General features: G+C 41.4%; 1 protein-coding gene across 1 annotated transcript in view; it reads left to right on the top strand.

The window, feature by feature from the left end:
• Nucleotides 1–20,293, top strand: part of sema4bb (sema domain, immunoglobulin domain (Ig), transmembrane domain (TM) and short cytoplasmic domain, (semaphorin) 4Bb) — a 53,334-nt gene that overhangs the window by 15,183 nt on the left and 17,858 nt on the right. Inside the window, exons 3-6 of the mRNA XM_086273517.1 lie at nucleotides 15,205–15,365; nucleotides 16,241–16,303; nucleotides 16,782–16,880; nucleotides 20,041–20,152. Of these exons, the coding sequence (XP_086129643.1) occupies nucleotides 15,205–15,365; nucleotides 16,241–16,303; nucleotides 16,782–16,880; nucleotides 20,041–20,152 (435 nt within the window). The remainder of the gene's footprint in view (nucleotides 1–15,204; nucleotides 15,366–16,240; nucleotides 16,304–16,781; nucleotides 16,881–20,040; nucleotides 20,153–20,293) is intronic.

Raw genomic sequence — 20,293 nt, 5'->3', positions numbered from 1 at the left:
CTTCTTTGACCTATGGCATCAACAAGCCATTTTCACACAGAACTGGCACTCATTGGGAACCAGCCAGTGAGTGCCAGAAATCTGCCCCATTAGTTGTAATTTCAGCAAATGATAAGCCACCACCTAGAAATGAGAAACCTCCTTTCATCTTTCTTCTGAACTTAAGGAGACAAAAATATTGAGTATTAAGTTGAGAATGCACAGCTGTTTCTACTGAAAACATTATGTGTTGAATATGTAACCAACATAGCGGTAGTAAATAAAGGGGGCAGGGCCAGTTTTTCACAGTGTAACATAATAAATATCAGTGATGAGCAAAAACAACATACACAGCTGCAACAAGTCTGCAGGGAAAGAGGCTGTGGAGCAGTGTGTGCATAGATACATGTACGAAACCACAAGTGACTACAGGCCCAGCCCAGAAACACATATGCCAACTTAAGGACAACCGCACTACAAACATCTCTGCATAGATACATGAAATTACAAGTTTTGTTCCCTGAGGGGGTTTTTTCATATTAGATGTCACTTCACACAAAATTTACTGTCTCTCTTGTGTTTTGTTTTCTTTTTTTTCCCCTCTTGGGCCTTGACAGAAAGACTGGGGGAAAATATGCATAACACGTGACTCTGCAGAGTGCAGAGCAAATGAAGTGCAACAATTTGGGGCCCAGTAGCTGCTCTGTAGCACATACAGTCTGGCATCATACCTTCAAAGGCACTTGGTTGCTCTGTGCTTTTTGCTTCTAATTGACCTTTTGCTAATGTGCGACTGAGTGAAACAATTTATGATACAAATATAAACTTAATGTGTCTCCTGGCAAAATCCACTGATTGAATGGGAGACCTTTTTGCACCCGACTTCATCATCGTATGTAATTACTCTGCACACACTGCCACACGTCCTATTATAACAACTGTGGATTAAGCTTCCATAATTTAAACACATGCCGCTGTTTTCCTGTATTTGCTCTGCCGACAGCTTTTTGGGAATTGATTGATGCATTATGGAAGCTTGTGACAAATGAGGTAGCTGTTTGGATGTGGCTCACAGGGGAAATTGACTGATTTTTTTTTTTTTTTTTCTCCCCCCTCCTCTCAGGAAAGTCCCACTAAACACATTTCAACATCCTGAATTAGAGCTGTTGAAATGTGCGGGTTTACATGGCCAACAAGATGCTCCTTAAAATAAGCTTCTCGCTTCATTCGTTCATCTGTCTGTTCTCATCCAGGCAAATAGTTTAGTCAAACATTAACCACAGCATAAGTTCATAAAGGTTTAGAGGTATATTGGCTCCTTTAAGCACACCTGCCTGTATTTGAAGCCCCTCCCCCCAGAAGGTTTGTTTCCCTCCTCTTTAGCCACTTTAGTGAGCTGTCATCCTGTGATTCACATGCACCACCTCAAATTAGCATCTCTCATACCCAAGAACAACCTTTCACATCCTTGAGCCATTTAGCTTATTTCTCTAAGAGCTGAATAGACTAAATTGGCCCAAGGCTGGTTCCCAGCAAGTGAGTGTTTTGCAAACCACTGATGTTTCTTTCTACCCCCCTACTTTGCCTCACTCCACGCGGCATTCATCATCTTAAATTCATGTATTTTGACATGAACGATGAGTGATTGAGGTTGTCAGCTGGAGAGCATAAGTAGTAGTGTGAGAAAACTGTTTTTCAACTGACAATTTCGTGTAGAAAGTCTTATTTAAAAGTCACTGGCACTGATTATAAGCTCTTTAATGAGACAACAGCTTTGCACAAACACTAGCATGCTTCATATATAAACTAACCTTTGTTTGACCTCCACCACTGCTGCAAAACATGTAAAGCAGGTCACCTCTTTAAATAGCCGTTTCTGATTGGCATTGTCTGTAAGAAAAGGGGACCCGGCCTGTTTTCTGGAGAGAGCACCCTTGCCCTCTTCCTTGAAAAGCATCCCTCTTCCTTTTTGTCCTCCTTCCCTCTCTCCTCATCCTTCCTTCTCTCCTAATGAGCAAGCTAATCTCTCATGTGTAGTGAGTAGGGGTTTTTGTGGTTGCTGCAAAGGGAGAGCTTGTCTGTTTTTCATTATGGTTCTTGAGCAGAGGCAGAGCAGCACAAAAGATCATGGGACTTGGAGCTGTAAGCAATGGTTAGGCATACAGCATGTATCCCTGTTAGTTATCAGAAGCTTCTCAGACAGTACTTTCTGAAGAGGTGCACTGAAGAGATGGATTCTTTTTGTTCTTTAATTTTCTTTTCTTTTCACTTTAATCAAGGAGACATTCGAGTTCAGACTTGAGTACGTTAACTACAGTGTTTGTCACACACTTACTTGGGCGAGCCACCCAACTAAATTCTATTTTGCAATCTTTGTCTTTTTTTTTTTTTTCTTTTGTTCCCCCACAATCCACTGACACAGTCTCTTCAGTACTGGACAAACTCCTCACTTTTATTTTTGGAAAGTTATCACTAACCAGCTAGGCCCACTGTCCAACATACTCTCAAGTTGACCATTATAGATTGCAGATGAGAAGGGTAGCATATCCAAAACCTTCAGCAGATGGAGAACTGCTTCAACTGACAGTAGCCCCTTTTCCATTAGTACCCATTCGGATCGACTCGACTCGCCAAGGTTTTCAAGGTTTTCCAATAGGTGATAGTAGCCGGTACAAGGTGCTACAATAGTACCTACTCAACTGGACAGGTATTAAAATGTGATGTCGTAAGACTGCATGCCACCATTTGACTGGTCAGTGGAGTCACTCAATGAGTCATGAGAGCATCTTGTTCACAAAAATCAAATCTGCCATTTTTAAGACCCGGCAACGAGGGAAATGGTTAGGGAAAAAAAACAGTGCTGTGGTTCCCGAGTCTGACGAAAAGCGACAGACCAAGCAGCAGGTATATCATTGCCTCGACGTCCACCTTTGTTGTAGCATTTGTGTTGCATACTAATTGCGTCACGGGACGCTCAGCTGTGTTGCTGTGACAACAACGGCAAACATTAGGTGGGACACGATTGTAATGGAAAACTAGTCAATCCGAGTAGAGTTGTGACAAGTAGGACAGAGTAGGTACTAATGGAAAAGGGGCTTAAGTTGAGCTCACTAAGACTGCAGCAGAAGGGCTTTTGCCGCTGTGGAGACCGTAAAGTTTCCGTCCACAGGATGAGGAACTTGCTGGAGAGTAGTATCCACCTCTACATCCATTTTCTGCCACTTCTCTGCTTAGACCGCCACCCCTGAAAGCAGAGTTGCCTGGACCTCCCTCTCCCTGGCCACCTCTAGCTCTTCCAAGGGACATAGAGGCTTTCCTAGACCACAAAGTAATCCCCCCAGGGTGTTCTGGGCTTGTCGCCAGTAGGACACGCCCAAACCACATCAGCTGGCTTCTTTCAATGTAGAGGGGTAGCAGATCTACTCTGAGCCCCTCCCGAATGACCAAACGCTTCACCCTTTCTCTAATAGACCTTTTCCACTAGTACCTACTCAACTTAAAAGTACGGGGTTTCAGTTGTTTCTCATTACAATTGAGTACTAATGTGTGTGGACTTGTTATAGCAAATGACATCATTTGTATGCGACACAAACTGCACAACAGTGGAAGTTGAGATATGGTATTCTGCTGCTCGGTGCGTGGCTTTTTGTTAGACAAGGACCACGTTGTTTTTTTTTGTTTTGTTTTTTATTTAGTCATTTACTTCATTGCCATGTTTCAAAATTGGCGGATTTTTGTGAGGAGCCACCCTCATGAGTCATCAAAATTTGTCACTGTCTGGCCACCGGTGGCATACAGTCCAACGCTTCATTTTTGGATCATTTCAGATTAAGTGGAAACCGTCTAAGTAGATACAACAAAAAGCACCCGGTACCAGGTCCTACAACCTAATTGAAAAAACTTAAAATCCAAGTTGAGTTAAACTGAGCTGTGAAGGTACTAGGAGAGCTCCCATAAAGCTCCTTTTCCACAACACCCTACAAAGGAAGGTCGTTTCAGCCGCTTGCAACCACTGCTCATGGTTATAGATTAAAGTTGTAACGTAGATTGACTGGTAAATCAGCAGCGTTGCTGTCACACTCAGCTCTCTTTACCATAACAGACTGATATAGAATCCACATCACTACCAATCCATGCCAATGTTTGCATTTACTGCTTTACTCTACTCTGTTGTAAAGAAGTCCCCAGGATACTTGAACTGCTACCATTGGAGTAGCAATCTGCCTTGACCCGGAGTGGGCACATCACCTTCTTCTGGCACCAGACTTGGAGATGCTAATTCACATTCCTGTTATTTCACACTCGGATGCAGTTTGCTCCAATGCATGCTGAGGTCAGCTACTGATGAATCCAGAAGAAATCATCCGCAAAAGGCAGAGGTAATCCTGAGGTCACCAAACTGGTAACCATCTGCTGCTTGGCTGTGCCTAGAAAGTCTGTCCATAAAGGTTATGAACCAAGTCGGTAACAAAAGTATATGGTATCTTAAGATTGTGTGGTTGTGCTTGCTTTTGTGTCCATGTGTGCCCAAACACACCCTGTACCCCTACCGCCACCACAGTTTAATTATTTGGGGAACTAAATTGAATATCATCGTTTTAGTGCTGTTAATCATCTTCCTCTTGAATCAATAATTTAACCTTAAAGAAATATGCTTAGAGATGCTTGAAATGATTGCCTCATAGCAGTGTCTGTCTGTTAGGGATAATGCGACTGCAGAGAAAACATTGTAGCCTTACTCACACTGAAGGAAAAACGTGCTTTTACATTTGAGTGGATTTTTGTACAGATTGAACAAGCTCTCTAAATGCCAGATAATTGTGTTCTACATTAAGCACAGTACTTCAGTGGTGCGTTTTAATGTGATTAGGTGGTGATCGCCTCCCTCCACCCATTTCTTTGTTCCCTTTTTATTGCTGCTTTTTAGTTTCTAGTTGGTTTAAGGCACAAGACACAACACAGATGAGTTCAAATCAATTCTTGCTGCTATATTTAAATCTAATGTGTAAGTTTCCTACGATTCCTGAATGTTTTTTTACCTACAACGGGAAGATCTGCTTTTACTGTGATAATGTTAAGAGGGAATCTGGAAGAAAGGTTCTAAAACAAAAGATACATAATCAAGCTCTGAACACAAGTAGCATCTAGAGAGTCTGTCAGTTACTGCTTTCTGTCATTAGTGTTTTCATGTGCAGCAGTATAGACTGTGTAAAACGAAGGGCACAGATCAGATCAGCTTTAACACTTTTAGAGGAGCAAATGAAAATGCCCATTTAAGCCAAGCTACAGAGCATGCTGTGTATCCTCTGTGTACACAGTGTCCTTTCTTGTGTACGTTTGGTTTATGTTAGGCGAATATTGTCCGCTTTCTCTCATGCATGCTAATCCACTGACCTTGGCAGTGTGTGGATCGTGGTTCAAAAACAGAGGAGGGGCAGCAAGAAGGGGTGGGGCTGGGGGGCTGGGGGTGGTTGTTCAGAGCAAAGGCTGGTGAGGTTTTAGACATGCTCCAATGGCCACCTAAAACCCAGCAAGGACACGCCCACTGATCCTGAAAGAAAAGCGGTCTGTGGCTTCCAGCAGAGGTGGCACTCACAAGTGCCTGCATACAAAAACCATAACGGCCACAACAATGGAAGGTAATTGCAGCACATCAACCCTGTCTCTTTCAGATGTTTTAATGGACTCATCACTCGCACGGTCCAGAGAATGTACAGAAAAGTTTAAACTTTCAAATTTCGATTAGGAACATTTGATTTAAGGGAAATAGCAAGCAGCGCGAAATGATGGTCGTAGCGAATAATTTAGATGGACAGCAAGGAATGTGAGGTTAAAGAGTGTCATTAGGCAATTTTTGGATTGCTGTGCTGGAGTGTACATTTGGTTAGCCTAATCACTATTAAAAAGTTAACAGCAGAGGTTCTGAGTTTTTCCATTGCTGTAACACAAAAAGGCTTTTTCTTGTTCGACTGTAACATGAAAAAGCTTTAATTTGGTTTCTGTGGCGCTGAATCTGCATTGTAGTGGACTTGTCTGAGAACAAATGGCTTTTGCACACACTTCTGTCAAAAAGGCATTCTTTCAAGAATTTATTTATTTATTTAAAACGAGAATGACAAAACAAACAAAAAGGAAAACCACTGGGGGAAATAAGACGCCCAACAACAATTTACTGCTCATTGTCCATGCATGACAATTTGCAGTAAAAACAACTCATTCCATAGGAAAAAATGGACAGACACAGCAAACGGTCCTGAAAATAAAACACAAAGACTAAATAGCTTGAAACAAACGGGATGTCATTTGTCTTTATACACGTTCTGCTTATTAATGAAAGGTTTTACATCTTTTGTAAACACTTGAGTTTTTCATGAGTTTTTCTTCCTAAACAACCGTTCCAGCTATTTGGCATTTGAGAAATGAAATGAAATAATGCCGTTCATTGTTTTCAAAATGTTTCTTTCAGGATTGCTACCTAGTAGAATGTAGACCCACCTTAAGGTAGGGCTGCACAATTAATTACATTTTAATCTTCATCACAATTTTATCACATGATATTGCATGTGATATTGGACCTCACAAATCACCATCTAATGCCAATCATGCACCGCATGGCTTGCAGTGTCTTACGAGTAACACTACGTTAAGACAAGTATTCACCAAAAATCAAAGGTCTTGCACAGCATAATGCAGAGAGCTCGTCCTCTGAAGCAGATCATCTGTTCGGAAATGCTTTGGATTTAGGGCAAGTGATGTTAACCAAGAACAAATCCTACGCAACAAGTAGAGTTGTGTCTGCACGGAAAGCAACACAACTGACTTATTAAAACGCACCACAAACTGCAGTGTGACGAATGCCTGAAGGCCATGAAATGTTTGGTTTACAAGAAATGACTTCAAATCGCAACTCCTTTAAACCTGCTGCATCACGAGGAGATTTACTTCTCTGCTGGCTCTATTGTTTACACTTGTGTCTGTAATGGTCTAACTGTACATAATGGCTAGCTCAGAGCAGGTTTGCCCTTCTCTAGCAGAGACCATGACTGTTTGACTTCCTATGGATTCTGCTGACGATGACTTGAAATTTGTGGAACTTCTGACATCTTTTCTTTTTTCTTTTTTTTTCTTTTTTTTTGTGCTTAAAGCCACTTGAATAGCAACACTTTTTTCCTCACTATTGAATTGCACATGTGTTCTGGTTGTTGGGTTTTTTTCCCTCTGGAAAAAAGTACTTTGAATAAATTGCATTAAAACCTGGTGTCCATATGGTGATATGATTATATGCCAGAACTGATTCATATAACAGCACCAACATTTCAGAATGCAGTGCACTTTATTAAAAAAAAAAAAGGTGTCTACTCTTGCACTTTTCAGGAAACTCTTTGGATTTTACCTTTCAGTTTAGGCTGTACTGAAATGGTTAAAAGCAGCCGTCTCATGTATCTTTCATTAGAAGTCTGAACTTTCCTGACTTGCTTCCAGTATTTAATGCACTCCATATGCATTTTACTCCTGCTATAGTGGATGTGTGTGGAAAAGAGACTCACGTGTGTCCTCCAGTGCAGTGTCTCACTGCATATCTTCTGTGTTTTCTGTGATAAAGTCACTTTTTTCTTCTTTTTTTTTTCTCCTTTCTTTTAATAGTTTGCTTTTTTAAAAAATAAAAAAAAAATCAGCCACTTTATCAGTCTTTAGGTTGTGATGCTTTTGAACCATGGCAGGTCAATGTAACCCTTATGCTCAAGTGTGGAGACTAGTGCAGCTGATCCTGAACTCACCAGGCTTCTGATATCAGCAGGGCTATTAGAAACAAACATGACGGTAGAAGAGCAAGAGGAAAAGCATGCAGCCCTTCATCCAAGGTGTGTCTGAGTGTGTGGGTGAAAAGCCATTAGTGTAAACCAGTGTGCTTGACCACTTCTCATCCTTGGTCACTATGTGGTGGATGAGTGGAGAGCATGAGACTCTGTGCGACTCCAGCCTGCTCTTCTCATCAAGAGCCTCTCCAGAGACATGCATGCACACATGTACGCACTCACCAGGTTGTGTTTATGCTGTCGTAGCACTCTAAAAGACTTTCAGCACATGCCAGTCCTAAGTGTGTGTACTTTGTAAACTGAGAGCAGTTCCACTGGTGCCCATCAACATGTACTTTGATGGGATTCTAACTCCAGCAGAAACTAAGCTGTAAGTGTTGCAAGCCAGCTAGATTTGGACATTTGTGCTATGGACTTGCATGACTCTTTGTTCCCCCCCTATTCAAATCCAATTGGGTGGGTCATAGTTATCAAGCAATTCAGTTAGCACTCCCGTCTATAGAAGGGAGTGTAAGTGAACCTCTTTAGCACAAGCAAAAATGACAGTGGTTGGATTGATTACCATTACCTGTTTTTTGTTTTGTTTTTGTTTTTTTGTTTTCTTATTTCATTAAATATTTTAACGGCAATTACTTCGCCACAAATTTTTGTGTAGCTAATTAGCTCCTCCAAATATTAATGCAGTTCCCTAATTTTTCTCAGGACTTTTCATCAAGCATCAGTTCAGGATGTTAACTCTTCAGTGCCCTCCTGAAACACCTGGCAAATTGGCCTTCCCATTAGCCTCTTTTGTGCTTTAATGCTGGGCAATATGAAACATTTATACCTGCTTCACATCATATGAATCACATCAGCCTGTTACAGCTTTAAAATCTGTAGAATAGAGGTGGGCTTAATTCCCTCAATCACTGATACTACTGCGAGAAAGTCTCAGTATTGAATTCAGTGAATTCTTAAACAGATTCATCACACATTTTAGTTCTTGGCACATAAATACAGGGGTATGTGCATTTGTGCTACTGTTACATCTTGGCGTCACTTGTCTGCAATAGCAACTCTTAGCACTTGCGGAGATTTCACACCTATTGGAGTCTAAAACTAGTTTTCCCATCTGTTTCTTCAAATTATAGGAGCACTTGTTTTTGTTGAAACATTACATCGCTATGATAAGTATTACTTTTTCCTGTTGACACAGAGTAGCTAATGGCCCACCACCCACTTGTGCCATACAGAACTTGAACCAAATGTGCCCTTGGAGCTAAAGCAAGCAGGCAAACTGTAAACACTGCAGGAGTTTATTATTAATATCTTAAATGTGGTGGTATTGCCCACCCCCACTAAAGAGGATGGAGGAGGAGTGTTTGAAAAGGCACCACACACGACAAGCACAGGCACGTCTGCTTTGAATTGAGTGAGGAAAATGATGCCAAATGTTTGTCTCCTCCTCTCTCCCTCTCTGAGTTTCAAGGTCTGTGTTTGAATAACTCACTCAGATACCTCATCATCAGGATTTTGTAAGCTTTCAGCTGTGATGGAACACTGCGCCACATCGCCTTGCTGGTCTGAGTGTTGGGCGGGCGCATGCCAGTTCTGAGTGCATCAGGATGACACCTAAGAGCCTTTAATTACAGGGCATGCTGTCTCTGTCAGCTCCTCTGCTTTTAGAGCCATGCTGTGCTTTATGCACTGACCTCATCCTTGTTACATATGTGTTGGACAGATGTTTTCTTCTTCAGCTGGTGAAGGGAGCTTTTTCAAGAATTGCATGGCTTGTAGGCTACACACATTTCAAACAAACATTCTGCCGTTGCACGGTTTTCTGTTGCTGCTCCGATGTATTTATGCACCTGTAACCATATGGCATTATTAACACTTTTTTTTTTTCTCCATTTTAAAAAAAAAAAAAAAAAAAAAAAAAAAAAAGCATAATCCTCACATGCAAACAAACACTGGACTTGCACACTGTCAGGCTCTGGTTATTATCTGCAAGGCCCAGCTGTCTCTCAGTATGACATGCACACACTCACACACACACATTAAGACATGAGCAGACCAGACAGCATATTCACTCACACATCTACAAGTGCAGCAAAGCCGTTATTACAAACACCACAGTACAAGTAAGCCTCATGGCCTGGCTTTGTGGATACTGTAGAGTTCAGTACTGTCAGCTTTATTTCCCATCCAGTAAAGTCAATTTTTCTTTTTTCTTGACTTTTCATTTTAAAAGGAATATCTTTTAGACACTACTTGGTTAAAGATGCTGTTTGCAAACCTGCCACATACACGTGACATTGAAGAAGTGCAGAACTGCAATATCTCCCAGAATTGGCGTCACGTTTCTTTAACGGAAACAGAATCTACTCGGATAGCCCTAGTCATTTTTATTTTCCTGTGGTGTTTCCCAGTTAGTACCCCCTGCTCCTCTAACACACTTTGTCTCCTCATCAGAGGTCCGACTGTGCAGACAAACTGTTTCTGTGCTGACTTGGCAGGTAAACTACAGCAGTAGAGATCAGATCGGAGCCGCTCTGCTTTTGGTTGCCAGTAGTCACCGGCGATGAAATAACATCACTTCGCCTAAGCATCTGGAGCAGCAGAGCTCAGATGACCTTGAAGCGACTTCTGTCGGCTTCTGTCAGCTCCAGCACTGCTATCAAACCCTTTGTCAAATCATGTCAAACAGAGAGCCTTGAAGCTGTGCACTCTTGTGTAGCTTTATTTAGCTGAGGGCAGAGATAGTGTTTGTTTTGCTTTGCTTTTTTTCTTTAAATATATAAATTGGTGCCTTGCATGCAAGATAAGCCAAGCTCTGTCTGAGATTGATATCAGCTTTGTTACCCTCTCCTCCTTTTGGTTTTCTCATCCTAGCTGCAAGCGAGCCCCTTTGTCCCCATTGCCCCCTTGTGCCTTGTGACTTGGCTCATGCTGCTATAGTAAATCTGGGGCATGTTTACACTCAGTGTTCTGGCAGGCGTATACCTACCAAGTCACCCCACCCTAAAATCTCCCATTAAACCTTTTGAAAAAAATTTATCCTGTGCCATTTTTCTCTTCCCCCCCCCCCCCCCCCCCCCTTTAAATGTGATTCCTGCCAAAGTGCTACCATGAATAGTATTTCTCAGTAACACTACATCTGCAAGCTGGTGCCCTGAGGATATCTTAGTTACCTCGATGGTGAGTAAGCACCCACTGAACTTGCGCAGCTGTGATGTGAATAAAGGGATTCAGAGGAAAGTAAATCCTACTGTATTCCTTTTGTTTTTCTCAAGGTCTGGGTTCCTGTTAAAAGAACAGATGAACCTTTTTTAGAACTGTACTTCTGAAAGTTTATTTCTGAAAGTTGCATGAGCAGATTGATTTTTCTCATGTGTGCATTATAAATATGACCTTCAGCCAGCTGCAGCACCACTTGGCTTACCACATAAAGGCTGTAAACAAGGAAATAAAAGGTAATGGGCTGTATACAAAAAACGGACATATGTTGTGACCTCCACCAACTGGTGTGTGCTCTGCTGAAGCTTTGAGTTTATGTTACCATGCTTTTTTTTTTTTCTTTAAGCCAGAAGTCACGTTTGAGTTAAAGGTAATCATGAAGTTATGAGCGAACACTGGCTAGCTTAGTTAGAAAAGTGCATCCACAGACGTATGCATTAGTGCTAAGTAACTTAATTACATTTAACTACACAGTAAATGATGATTTTTGTCTGATGCTTACACTGAAAAAGCGCAAAGTCACACACATCAAAAAAGGTCACCTCCTAGTCTCTCCTAGCGCTAGAAACCCATCAAAGTAACAGACAGCTAACGACTAGCACCACCCGTGGTGGTGGGTCAAAGCAGGCCAGCATATTTAAATCCTGGCAGACCAATGGGCTTTTGAAGCCAACTCAGAAGTGCCTGAAATCCATTAGCCAATGAGGAACACGGTCAAACGCACCCCTCCTTGTGACATCCACTTCCTTGCAACCACAATGATGACATTAGAAACAGCATCTCAAGGGTTCAAAATTGGACTATAGAAATCAGAGGTGATGTCTCAATAGCTATGTATATAATATAGGTATTTTTTGGGGGGGCTATGCTCCAGTACTACGTGCCTTTTCAGCTTTTCCTCCAAGCAGACAAGCACTTATTGGAACCAGTAAACACTGCTCACATTGCAACATTCACATACACACATCGCATTTTAGGCTCTGTTGTGCACACTGGAATTCATATCTATAGGCTTATATACATATTAGAATATATTAAATCCCCTCCATAAACATATTTAATATATGAAAAATAGGAGGATTTGCATTGGCTGGCTTACAAATCTCTTCTTAAATTCATGACGTATGTAGCCACTCATTGTGTGCGCACAGAATTAGTTTGATTCCCTGACTCTCAAGCAAACAGTTCCGTAATCACAAAGCATCTGTTTGCTGAAATCCTCTGTGATCTGATTTCTTCCTGCCATCTCTAACTCCAGCGAAATGAAGAAAATCACAGTGAATAAATACATTTAATACGCTTGCAAAATTGAATTCCACATAATTAATAACTGGGAGGTGATTAAGTCTCAGTGGAGACGAGACATCGGGCTCTTGGATGCTGTGTTAGTGCTGCATGCAGACCTTGTTCTGCACTCTCCATAACCATGGAGAATTCAGGCAAATCACCTTATTTGACTTCCATGTTGGAATTCAGAGAACCTGCTAACTAATTCAGCATGTTAACACCAGGAATAAAACAGTTATATTGCTGGTAGGTGTGATGTGATGACCATTGGCAGAGGTTGATGGCCTCACTTGGTGACAGCCAGCTGATTAAACAAGCGGGTGATGAATGGAACTGGAGCCTGGCTGTGAAATGACCTGCAGTTGCTGCTGCTGTCTGTGGATGCCCGGTGTTCTGCTGCAATCATGTCAAAACACACAAGCGAACTACTGCATCATAAACTTCAGAAATCTCCCTCAAAAACCAGCCTCTGAAGGGAGGAGCTTTGGTTTTTCTTTCTGAAATCCCTGCAGCTTGACACAACTCTGACATTTGTTACTATTTGACCTTCTGCTCTTATCAGAAATCCATCTCAAAGTGCTTTGAAAATAAGCTCTCTTTCCTCCGTCTGCATGTTTCTTCATAGTTCAACATCTCAATCCAGTCTTCCTGGTTACAACTCCCACTCAGTACCCCAACCTCAAACCCAACCTCCTGCTAAGTTGCCTCATCCTGCTTCCAGAGTAAAAGTTTCATGACTTTGCCCTCCCCCTTGCTCATTATTCCATTGTCTGTCTAAGAGATTGTCACTGTGATTTATGTCAGGGAGTTTTAATATGCGGTGGAAAGGCTGTTTTTTGGTTCTAGTGAATGTCCAAAACCCAGGGGAATCCTGACAATCGCAATCTATGATATGTCCCCCTGTTGAGAGGAGACATTGCACTCCTTTGTCTGCAGGGTCTGCTGGGACTGAGTGTACCTCACTTTATGAGCATTTAAGGATATTTTAGCACATTTAATTTACCCTGAAATAAAACCAGTTTTTCGTTCTCTTTACAGGAAAAATTCAATTTCTTCCTGTCCAGAAGGACACCTGCATGACTATAGGAAATATGCTTTATTATTATAATTATTTTGTATCCCCTCCCCATAATTTTAATGATGGGACCCTGGTCTCCATTGACTCCAGATGTCACAATGTTTTCAACAGAACGAGCACTGTAACAGCAGAAAGAGCCTAAACATTGATTGTGGAAAAGATGTGGCTTGTGCAGCTGGCTTTCACTCCCACAAGGGGAAGACCATCATCTGCCAAAGTGCCTTGAGTGTTAGATGAACCATTTGTTTGTGAGCATATTGAAAAGTTTAAGTCATGGGTTGTAGGGTTGTAAACATTTATTGCAGCTTTATCAGCTCCATTTGCATTATGGGCCAATGCACCACCTGGTAGTGTTGAGGGAAAACTTCTTGCTGGTGTCTTTTTTTTTTTTTTTTTTTTTCTCTTTCTGTCAGAAGTGTCTAAATTTGAATCCAGCTTACTGGTTATACATGTGGAAAAGGCTGTAAATGGTTTAACAGCAGCAAATATTAGTGTTTACGACCTCAGATTCGAGCCAGTAATCTTATTTGGACAAGCAAATGGAGTCCGTGACCTCCAGTGTTTTGGCTCGCAAAGGACACAGAGTGTGTTTTAATATGTTTGGAACGGGAGGCAAGAGATAAACATTTACAAAGATGGTCAAAAGCTGCAAAGAGTGGGATGCGTGTAGGCAGAGAATGCACTGATCTTATATTACACGCACTTGGTCAGCTTTTCTGAGCTGAGAAAACGAATGTCAAATATGACGCAATAACATTCATCTACAAAAAGATGGGCCCCACTTGATTGTGATTTGTCCAAACCCTGAAAGTCTTGAATAAAACGCTTTATTGGGTTTTGTTTTGCTTTTATATTTGGTCTGTTTGAAGTGTATTATACGGTTAGTCCAAGCGAAAAGTGACCAATTGTCAGACCTCCCGCTGCCTATAAAAGCTGTCTCCAAAAATGAATCCAATCCTCTTCACAGTAGAAAGCAGTAAAAAGCTTCTGATGCCACTATTGAGAACACTGAGTCCTCTGTGATGCTAAGGGAAATGCTATAAAAGGAGCAATGTGTACATAAAGTCTGTATTTAATCAGAAGAATCATTTGAAGCTGCAGGAAATCGAGCAATGTGGGGAAAAAGTAGCTCATTTGACTTCTGGCCCACTGCTTAAGAGATCTTTTTGAAGAAGCTGCAGAATCAGGGAGATTTAGATTAGTGTTGAGCAAAGGAAGCTTTTACCCTGCTGCCAGTAATGATTCGAACGAAAAGGGGGTCGGCCAGCACAGAGAAGCGTAGACGTGGCTCAGTGGTGTGTGTCTTCTCATGGAGAAGCTGGTGGCTGCGACTAAAGAAGCGAAGAAGACTGCCGCCTCCAAGAGTGAGGCTCAAGGAAGACGGGTTTGATAAGAGTTCACGTTGTGTGTCATAAAATTAATTTGACTGAATCTCGCAAGCAAGTGTTGGCTGTAGTTTTGGTTTGTGGTTCTTTATGTAACCTTGAGATTCTCAGTTTTTTGGAGTGCTAAAACAGAAGTTCCTGTCAGCTTAAGGAACAGTTGTCTTCTGCTCATCTCAGGTTGGAATTTGAATGTCAGAGGCCTGCAGAAAAGCGGGATACATGTCATGGTGTTCTGCAGGGGTTGACTGACAGTTCTGGGTTAAACAGGTGTCCATGATTAAGTGCTACTGAGTGCATGGACTTAAAAGCCCCCCTCCTTAAAATAAAATCAGATCAGTCATCTTTTTTTCTGTGCTTTGAGCATCAGGACATGTTCTGTACTAATCTGTTCCTTTCTGTTCTGCTGTGTGTGTGTGTGTGTGTGTGTGTCGTCTTTTTCCAGATGCAAAGGAAAGATCAGCTAAGAGGTTCTCGGCAAACGGCGTCTTTAATTACACCTCTCTGCTGCTCAGCCAGGAAGACGACATGCTGTATGTGGGAGCCAGGGAGGCACTGTTCGCCCTCAGCCTCTCAGACATCAGCAAAATCAAGCTGCAGAAGAACGTGAGTGTAACAAAATGCCAAATGCCTCATCCGAGTCCAAATTGCATGTTTAAAACACGAATTGCTGGTTCACCAGGCTCGCACATGTGACAAACTTTGCTGGTAGATAGTTCAGGGAGAATATCTAAAGCTCTGAATTACCACTTTATGGACTTGTCATTAATTTGAGCTGTAGGCCGATGGTGTTAAATAAATAAATCCTGGCAATTTTCACCATATTTTTTTAATATAGTCAAGAGAGTAGATAAAGTTAAATTAAAGTTTTAAAAAAAAGTGTGGAAACACCTGCTCAGTCTCTTTACTATTTGGACTTCTGTTGCCATGAATCGGTGACTTTTCTCAGAGCAGCGACGCTCACAGTTTAGACGACTGCAGCGAGTCATAAAAACTTTGAGCACAAACATAAACAGTTATGGTGATGTGCAGACGTCACAGTTTGTGCGAGCAGTGGCCGATGCGTCAGACACAAGCACAGCTTTATGTACACATTTGAGTTTCTGTTTTGTTTGATCTGCCACAGTTATTGTTTGACAGGGGGTGCCATTAAGGGAGTACGTCTTGTCGTTAGTCCTTAACCAGTCAGCGTACAATAACAGAACTCTTTTATAGACAAAGTCGACCTCTCTCTAAGAGTAGATGAAATGATGTCACTAGTGTTTTCATTTGGATTTCAGCATAAAATCAAACTCTTCTCTAAAATCAGGTAAAAATAATATTTTAGCAACCAATCGAGGACGATCTTAAAAGCACTCCATGCATATCGAAGCCCATTTTAGTACAGTGGAAGTGGATATGCTCTCTATAGATTGGCTCTGAATCTGTGGGTTTCCACTATCTATCACATGACTTATTCAGGGTTTCTTTCTCTGCTTCAGCTGACATGGGGCACTCCTGCCGGAAAAAGAGACGAGTGTAGCTTCAAAGGGAAGAACCTGGAGGTGAGAGACATTTTCTTCTGTTTGTTTGAGCAGTGTTGTAAGGGGGGGAGAAATTACGGTGGAGCTGTGTGTTGACAAACCTTTCCATCAGTTACAAATGGATTCATCAAGTGTGCAGGCTCACTGGGGAATTGCTCTTTCTTCTTCTTCTGTCTGTCTCTTACCTTGTTGTCATGCCAGCTGTTGTATCTCTGGGCGACAAGCCTCAGTAATCTGTGTAAATCTCTGGTTTGTGTAATACAAAAAACTCACCAGGCAAAGTGCTGTGTGTGAGGTTTTCCCAGCAGTATTTGAGGAGAGGAGGAATATTTTTCTGTTTCTGTCGAATAATATTTACATTTCCTGCTCTGAAAGATTTGCTTATGATTAGGAGTATTATAGGCAGATTTTTAAGGGGCTCTCGAGAAGATCACATTCAATTCTCAGAATTTCTTGTGATTTTTATGGACCTGACACACTCTCCATTTGTTCTCTCCAGACTGATTGCTTCAATTACGTCAAAATTCTTCTGCGGCTGAATAGCACTCATCTCTATGTGTGTGGCACCTATGCCTTCAGTCCTGTCTGCGCCTACATAGTAAGTAATGACCTCTCAATCTACCCATTGTTCACCTGCAAGACTTGATTTTCTCCCATCATTAAAGCGAGTCTTAATTTATTCCATTCCTCTCCTCTCACAAGAACAGGATTGAATTTTATAAATATTTTTTCGGGGTACTCTTTAGGAATCAAGCCCCCTTTATCCACCATGTCAGTATTGGATCTGTTGTTATCCAAGCGTTACCAAATCCTGTTGAGGCACTTGAGCCAGACAAGTCAACAGGGGGTACACGAGCTGTGTGGTTTCCAGATAGAGGGGAAGCAGTAGGTCTGTTTATCTAGCAGAGGAGTACATTTTGGAGTGATGGCAACCGGCAGTAGAGTTTGGCAACAGCGCAGCTTCTCAAAGCAGGGCATTAAACTCTGCCCTTTGACGTCAGAGTCTCAGACTGAGGATCGCTTGGCAGGACGTTAGGCCCTGATCTGGGATTCCAAGCAAGTCTGAGTTGGTCTGGGTGAACACTCGTCTTGTTGACGGAGTCCACAACTCTGTGTGTCACCTCGCGGCCAGACGATCTGAGATGTATAGTATTACCAGTGAGGGATGTTTTATTTATTTCTTTTTTTACCACTTCTCACAGAACGTTTTATGGTCAGCCAAAAAGATACAGTAACAATCAAATGAAAGACACAAGTTTAAGCAAGCTTAAGATTAAAACAACATCTAATAATAAAGAAGCATGGGAATATTTCTCAGCAACAGAGGAACTCCGTGCTGTCCTTTTTGATTAAAGTTAATATCATCACTGCAAATTGTCTTTATATATTATTTATGTGTCCTGTGACAATGCTCCTATTCCCATGTGTGCATTAAATGCTTTAACGATAGATGTAATTGTTCTTGCTGTGTGGCAGCAGAGGAATCTCTTTTTTAAAACTATATAAATGAAGTGATGGGAATGGAAAATCTTCCATCCTCTTCCTGTGTAAAAATGTATTACAAAGTTAAGCTCAAGCTTTTGCAGCCTTAAGACCTCAGAGTGCTCGAGGCTCTAAAACTGTTCACAATGAAGACCTCATGAGAAGCTCACATTGATTAGCCAGACCAGTGTGTAGCAGTGGAAACGGCAATTGCTCTCCATATATGTATTCTGTGATTCAGTGTCCTCATACCCTCTGTCAGCTTTATCAAACAGGACTAGAAGCTCAGACAAACAAGGCCGAATGCTGTCTGACGGACCAGCTACATTTAGATTTAGTGCATAAACTTATGCCACGCGCTCTTGATACAAGTCTGAGGCTATTCAGTGTTTTATCGACATGTCTTCCAAATGCATGTGCAAGTGTTGGACGTGATTCTAACGCTTCAAATGAAAGCGTCACGATGCACGCTTTCTGATTAGCCAACATGCTGTCACTTTTTCCCTTACACAGAGCAGACCACAGTGTGTAGCAGTGGAAATGTCAATTGTCCTCCATATATTTTCTTGTAATTCACTGTTCTCGCTCCCTTTGTCAGGCTTTTGAAAAGGCACCGGCTAAAGCCTGATAGACTGACTGCATTTTGATTCAGTGCAGTGTCTATCACCCACAGCAAAAGTTGTCCATTTTGATTGGACCTCATGGGCTATTGGAATTTGACATGTCCAATCACTGAAAGTCACTTCCTAACAGGACAACATGATGACATCTTATTTAACTTGTAAAAGCATCCACGGTCTCGCTGGCTGCAGAAGTTTTTAATATACATGCACTGGGAACAGAGTCTGACCAGTATGTTTTTCATACCAAACCATTCTTTGATAAGGCCTCAGTCAAATAAGCCTGAAGGCCAGTGTGAGTGCCCAACTGCCAAGGGGAAGGGGAACATTCTCCATTCATGGTTTGCATTGAATTTTTTTCGAGTTTCACTATACTCGAGAAATGTTTGCAGGCAAGTCCATTCAAATTAAGGACGACTGCAACAACCTGCTAGCAGCCAAAGCAATCTTAAGCAGTTTTTTGGTAAACAATTTTAGCTTGCAATTGGCAGCTTCCAGAAAACCACTCACCAACCAGTCAGGAATACAGATTTTTCTCCAGTGACCTGTGACTGGAAGAAGATCTTTGATGAGTTTCTAGACTTATTTGACTGAGGGTTTTAAAGAAATGTCTGTGGAAACTCAAAATGGGACTAAAAATACTGAAACATATAAAAGATACAGGCTTGTTTTGTTGAAGTCAGACTTCAGTGGAAGTTCAGTAACTGTTTCACGTGTGTATTATTTATGTTTCTCTAAGAGGTTGGAAAGAAAAGCAACTGGACTTGTTGGAGTTTCTTGAGGGTTTCACCTCTCCTCCGAGAAGCTTCTTCATATTATTTATGGTTTTGTTTTTGTATTAAGTATTCAAGTATTTTTGGGAGAGACTGTGAAATTAAAATCAGAAATGATGAGAAATACTGGAAGATGGATAAATAAAGTATATTTCTACAATAAATGAATCGTTTGTGTTTGAGTCAAAATGATTTTCTGCCTTTGCTATCTCTGGCACACGGCTCTAAATTCACGTGTACCTGCTTATGATGTAAATCAAAATTTTATGTTGTGTTTTTTTGTTTTTGTTTTTAAAGCAAAATTTGCCAGAATAGCTGGTCACTGCAGAATTTGGAAAAGCATGCCTCTCGACCCATGTCGGAAATGTTTCAGGGAATATTTGGAGCAAGGGATTAGCGAATATTTATGGAAGTAGAGCTGAGGATAAAGTATGGTAGCCGTGTTCACAGTAATGAAGGCAAAGTGCAGCTCAGTGATGTTTTTTTTAGACAACAGCTCAACGGCAATAAAATGTCAGCACTCTGCTACGAAGGTTAATCTTTTGGTAAGATGCCTTTATTGTCCAGTTTTGTGAGATTTTTGATTTACTGTCTCTTTCTTTAAAGTTGGTTGGTACATTAGATATAGTTTTCCTTTTCATACTAATGAAATAGCCTGTTTGCTTGTGACAGAGGAACACAGAAGAAACCTTCTATTAATCAGACAGCCCGTCAATGGTCCGACAGCGATTTCAAGCGACCAAACATCCAAAATGTCAGCGTGTATTGTGATGGAGAAAATGATCTTGAGACCACTGAGCTCACTTTAACTCACCATTTTACTATAAGTAGAATTTAATTGGCCTGAGCCTCAGGGACATTTGCTGTTTGTGTCTGCCTCCAGAATACGTCAACATTCACACTGGAGAGAGATGAAGAGGGCGAGGTCATGATGGAAGATGGGCGCAGTCGCTGCCCCTTTAATCCAGAGTATAAATCAACTGCCATCATTGTTGGTATGTATTAATGCGCACTTATATGAATGGCTTCCTTTTAGACGGGGAAAGCGGGCGCAGCTGTTTCTGAAACTATTTTGATGGCAACTCCATCTTTGATTCAGTAATGAGTCATGATGTGCCTGCTAATGTTGTTTGTCT

The sequence above is a fragment of the Aulonocara sp. 'chitande type north' Nkhata Bay genome, linkage group LG1, assembly GCF_057382095.1.
Source record: "Aulonocara sp. 'chitande type north' Nkhata Bay isolate Kocher_YH1m ecotype deep benthic linkage group LG1, A_spYH_male_GT1.1, whole genome shotgun sequence".
Taxonomy (NCBI): domain Eukaryota; kingdom Metazoa; phylum Chordata; class Actinopteri; order Cichliformes; family Cichlidae; genus Aulonocara; species Aulonocara sp. 'chitande type north' Nkhata Bay.
The sequence above is the reverse complement of the archived record's forward strand: the minus strand, read 5'-3'. Positions and strand labels throughout refer to the sequence as shown.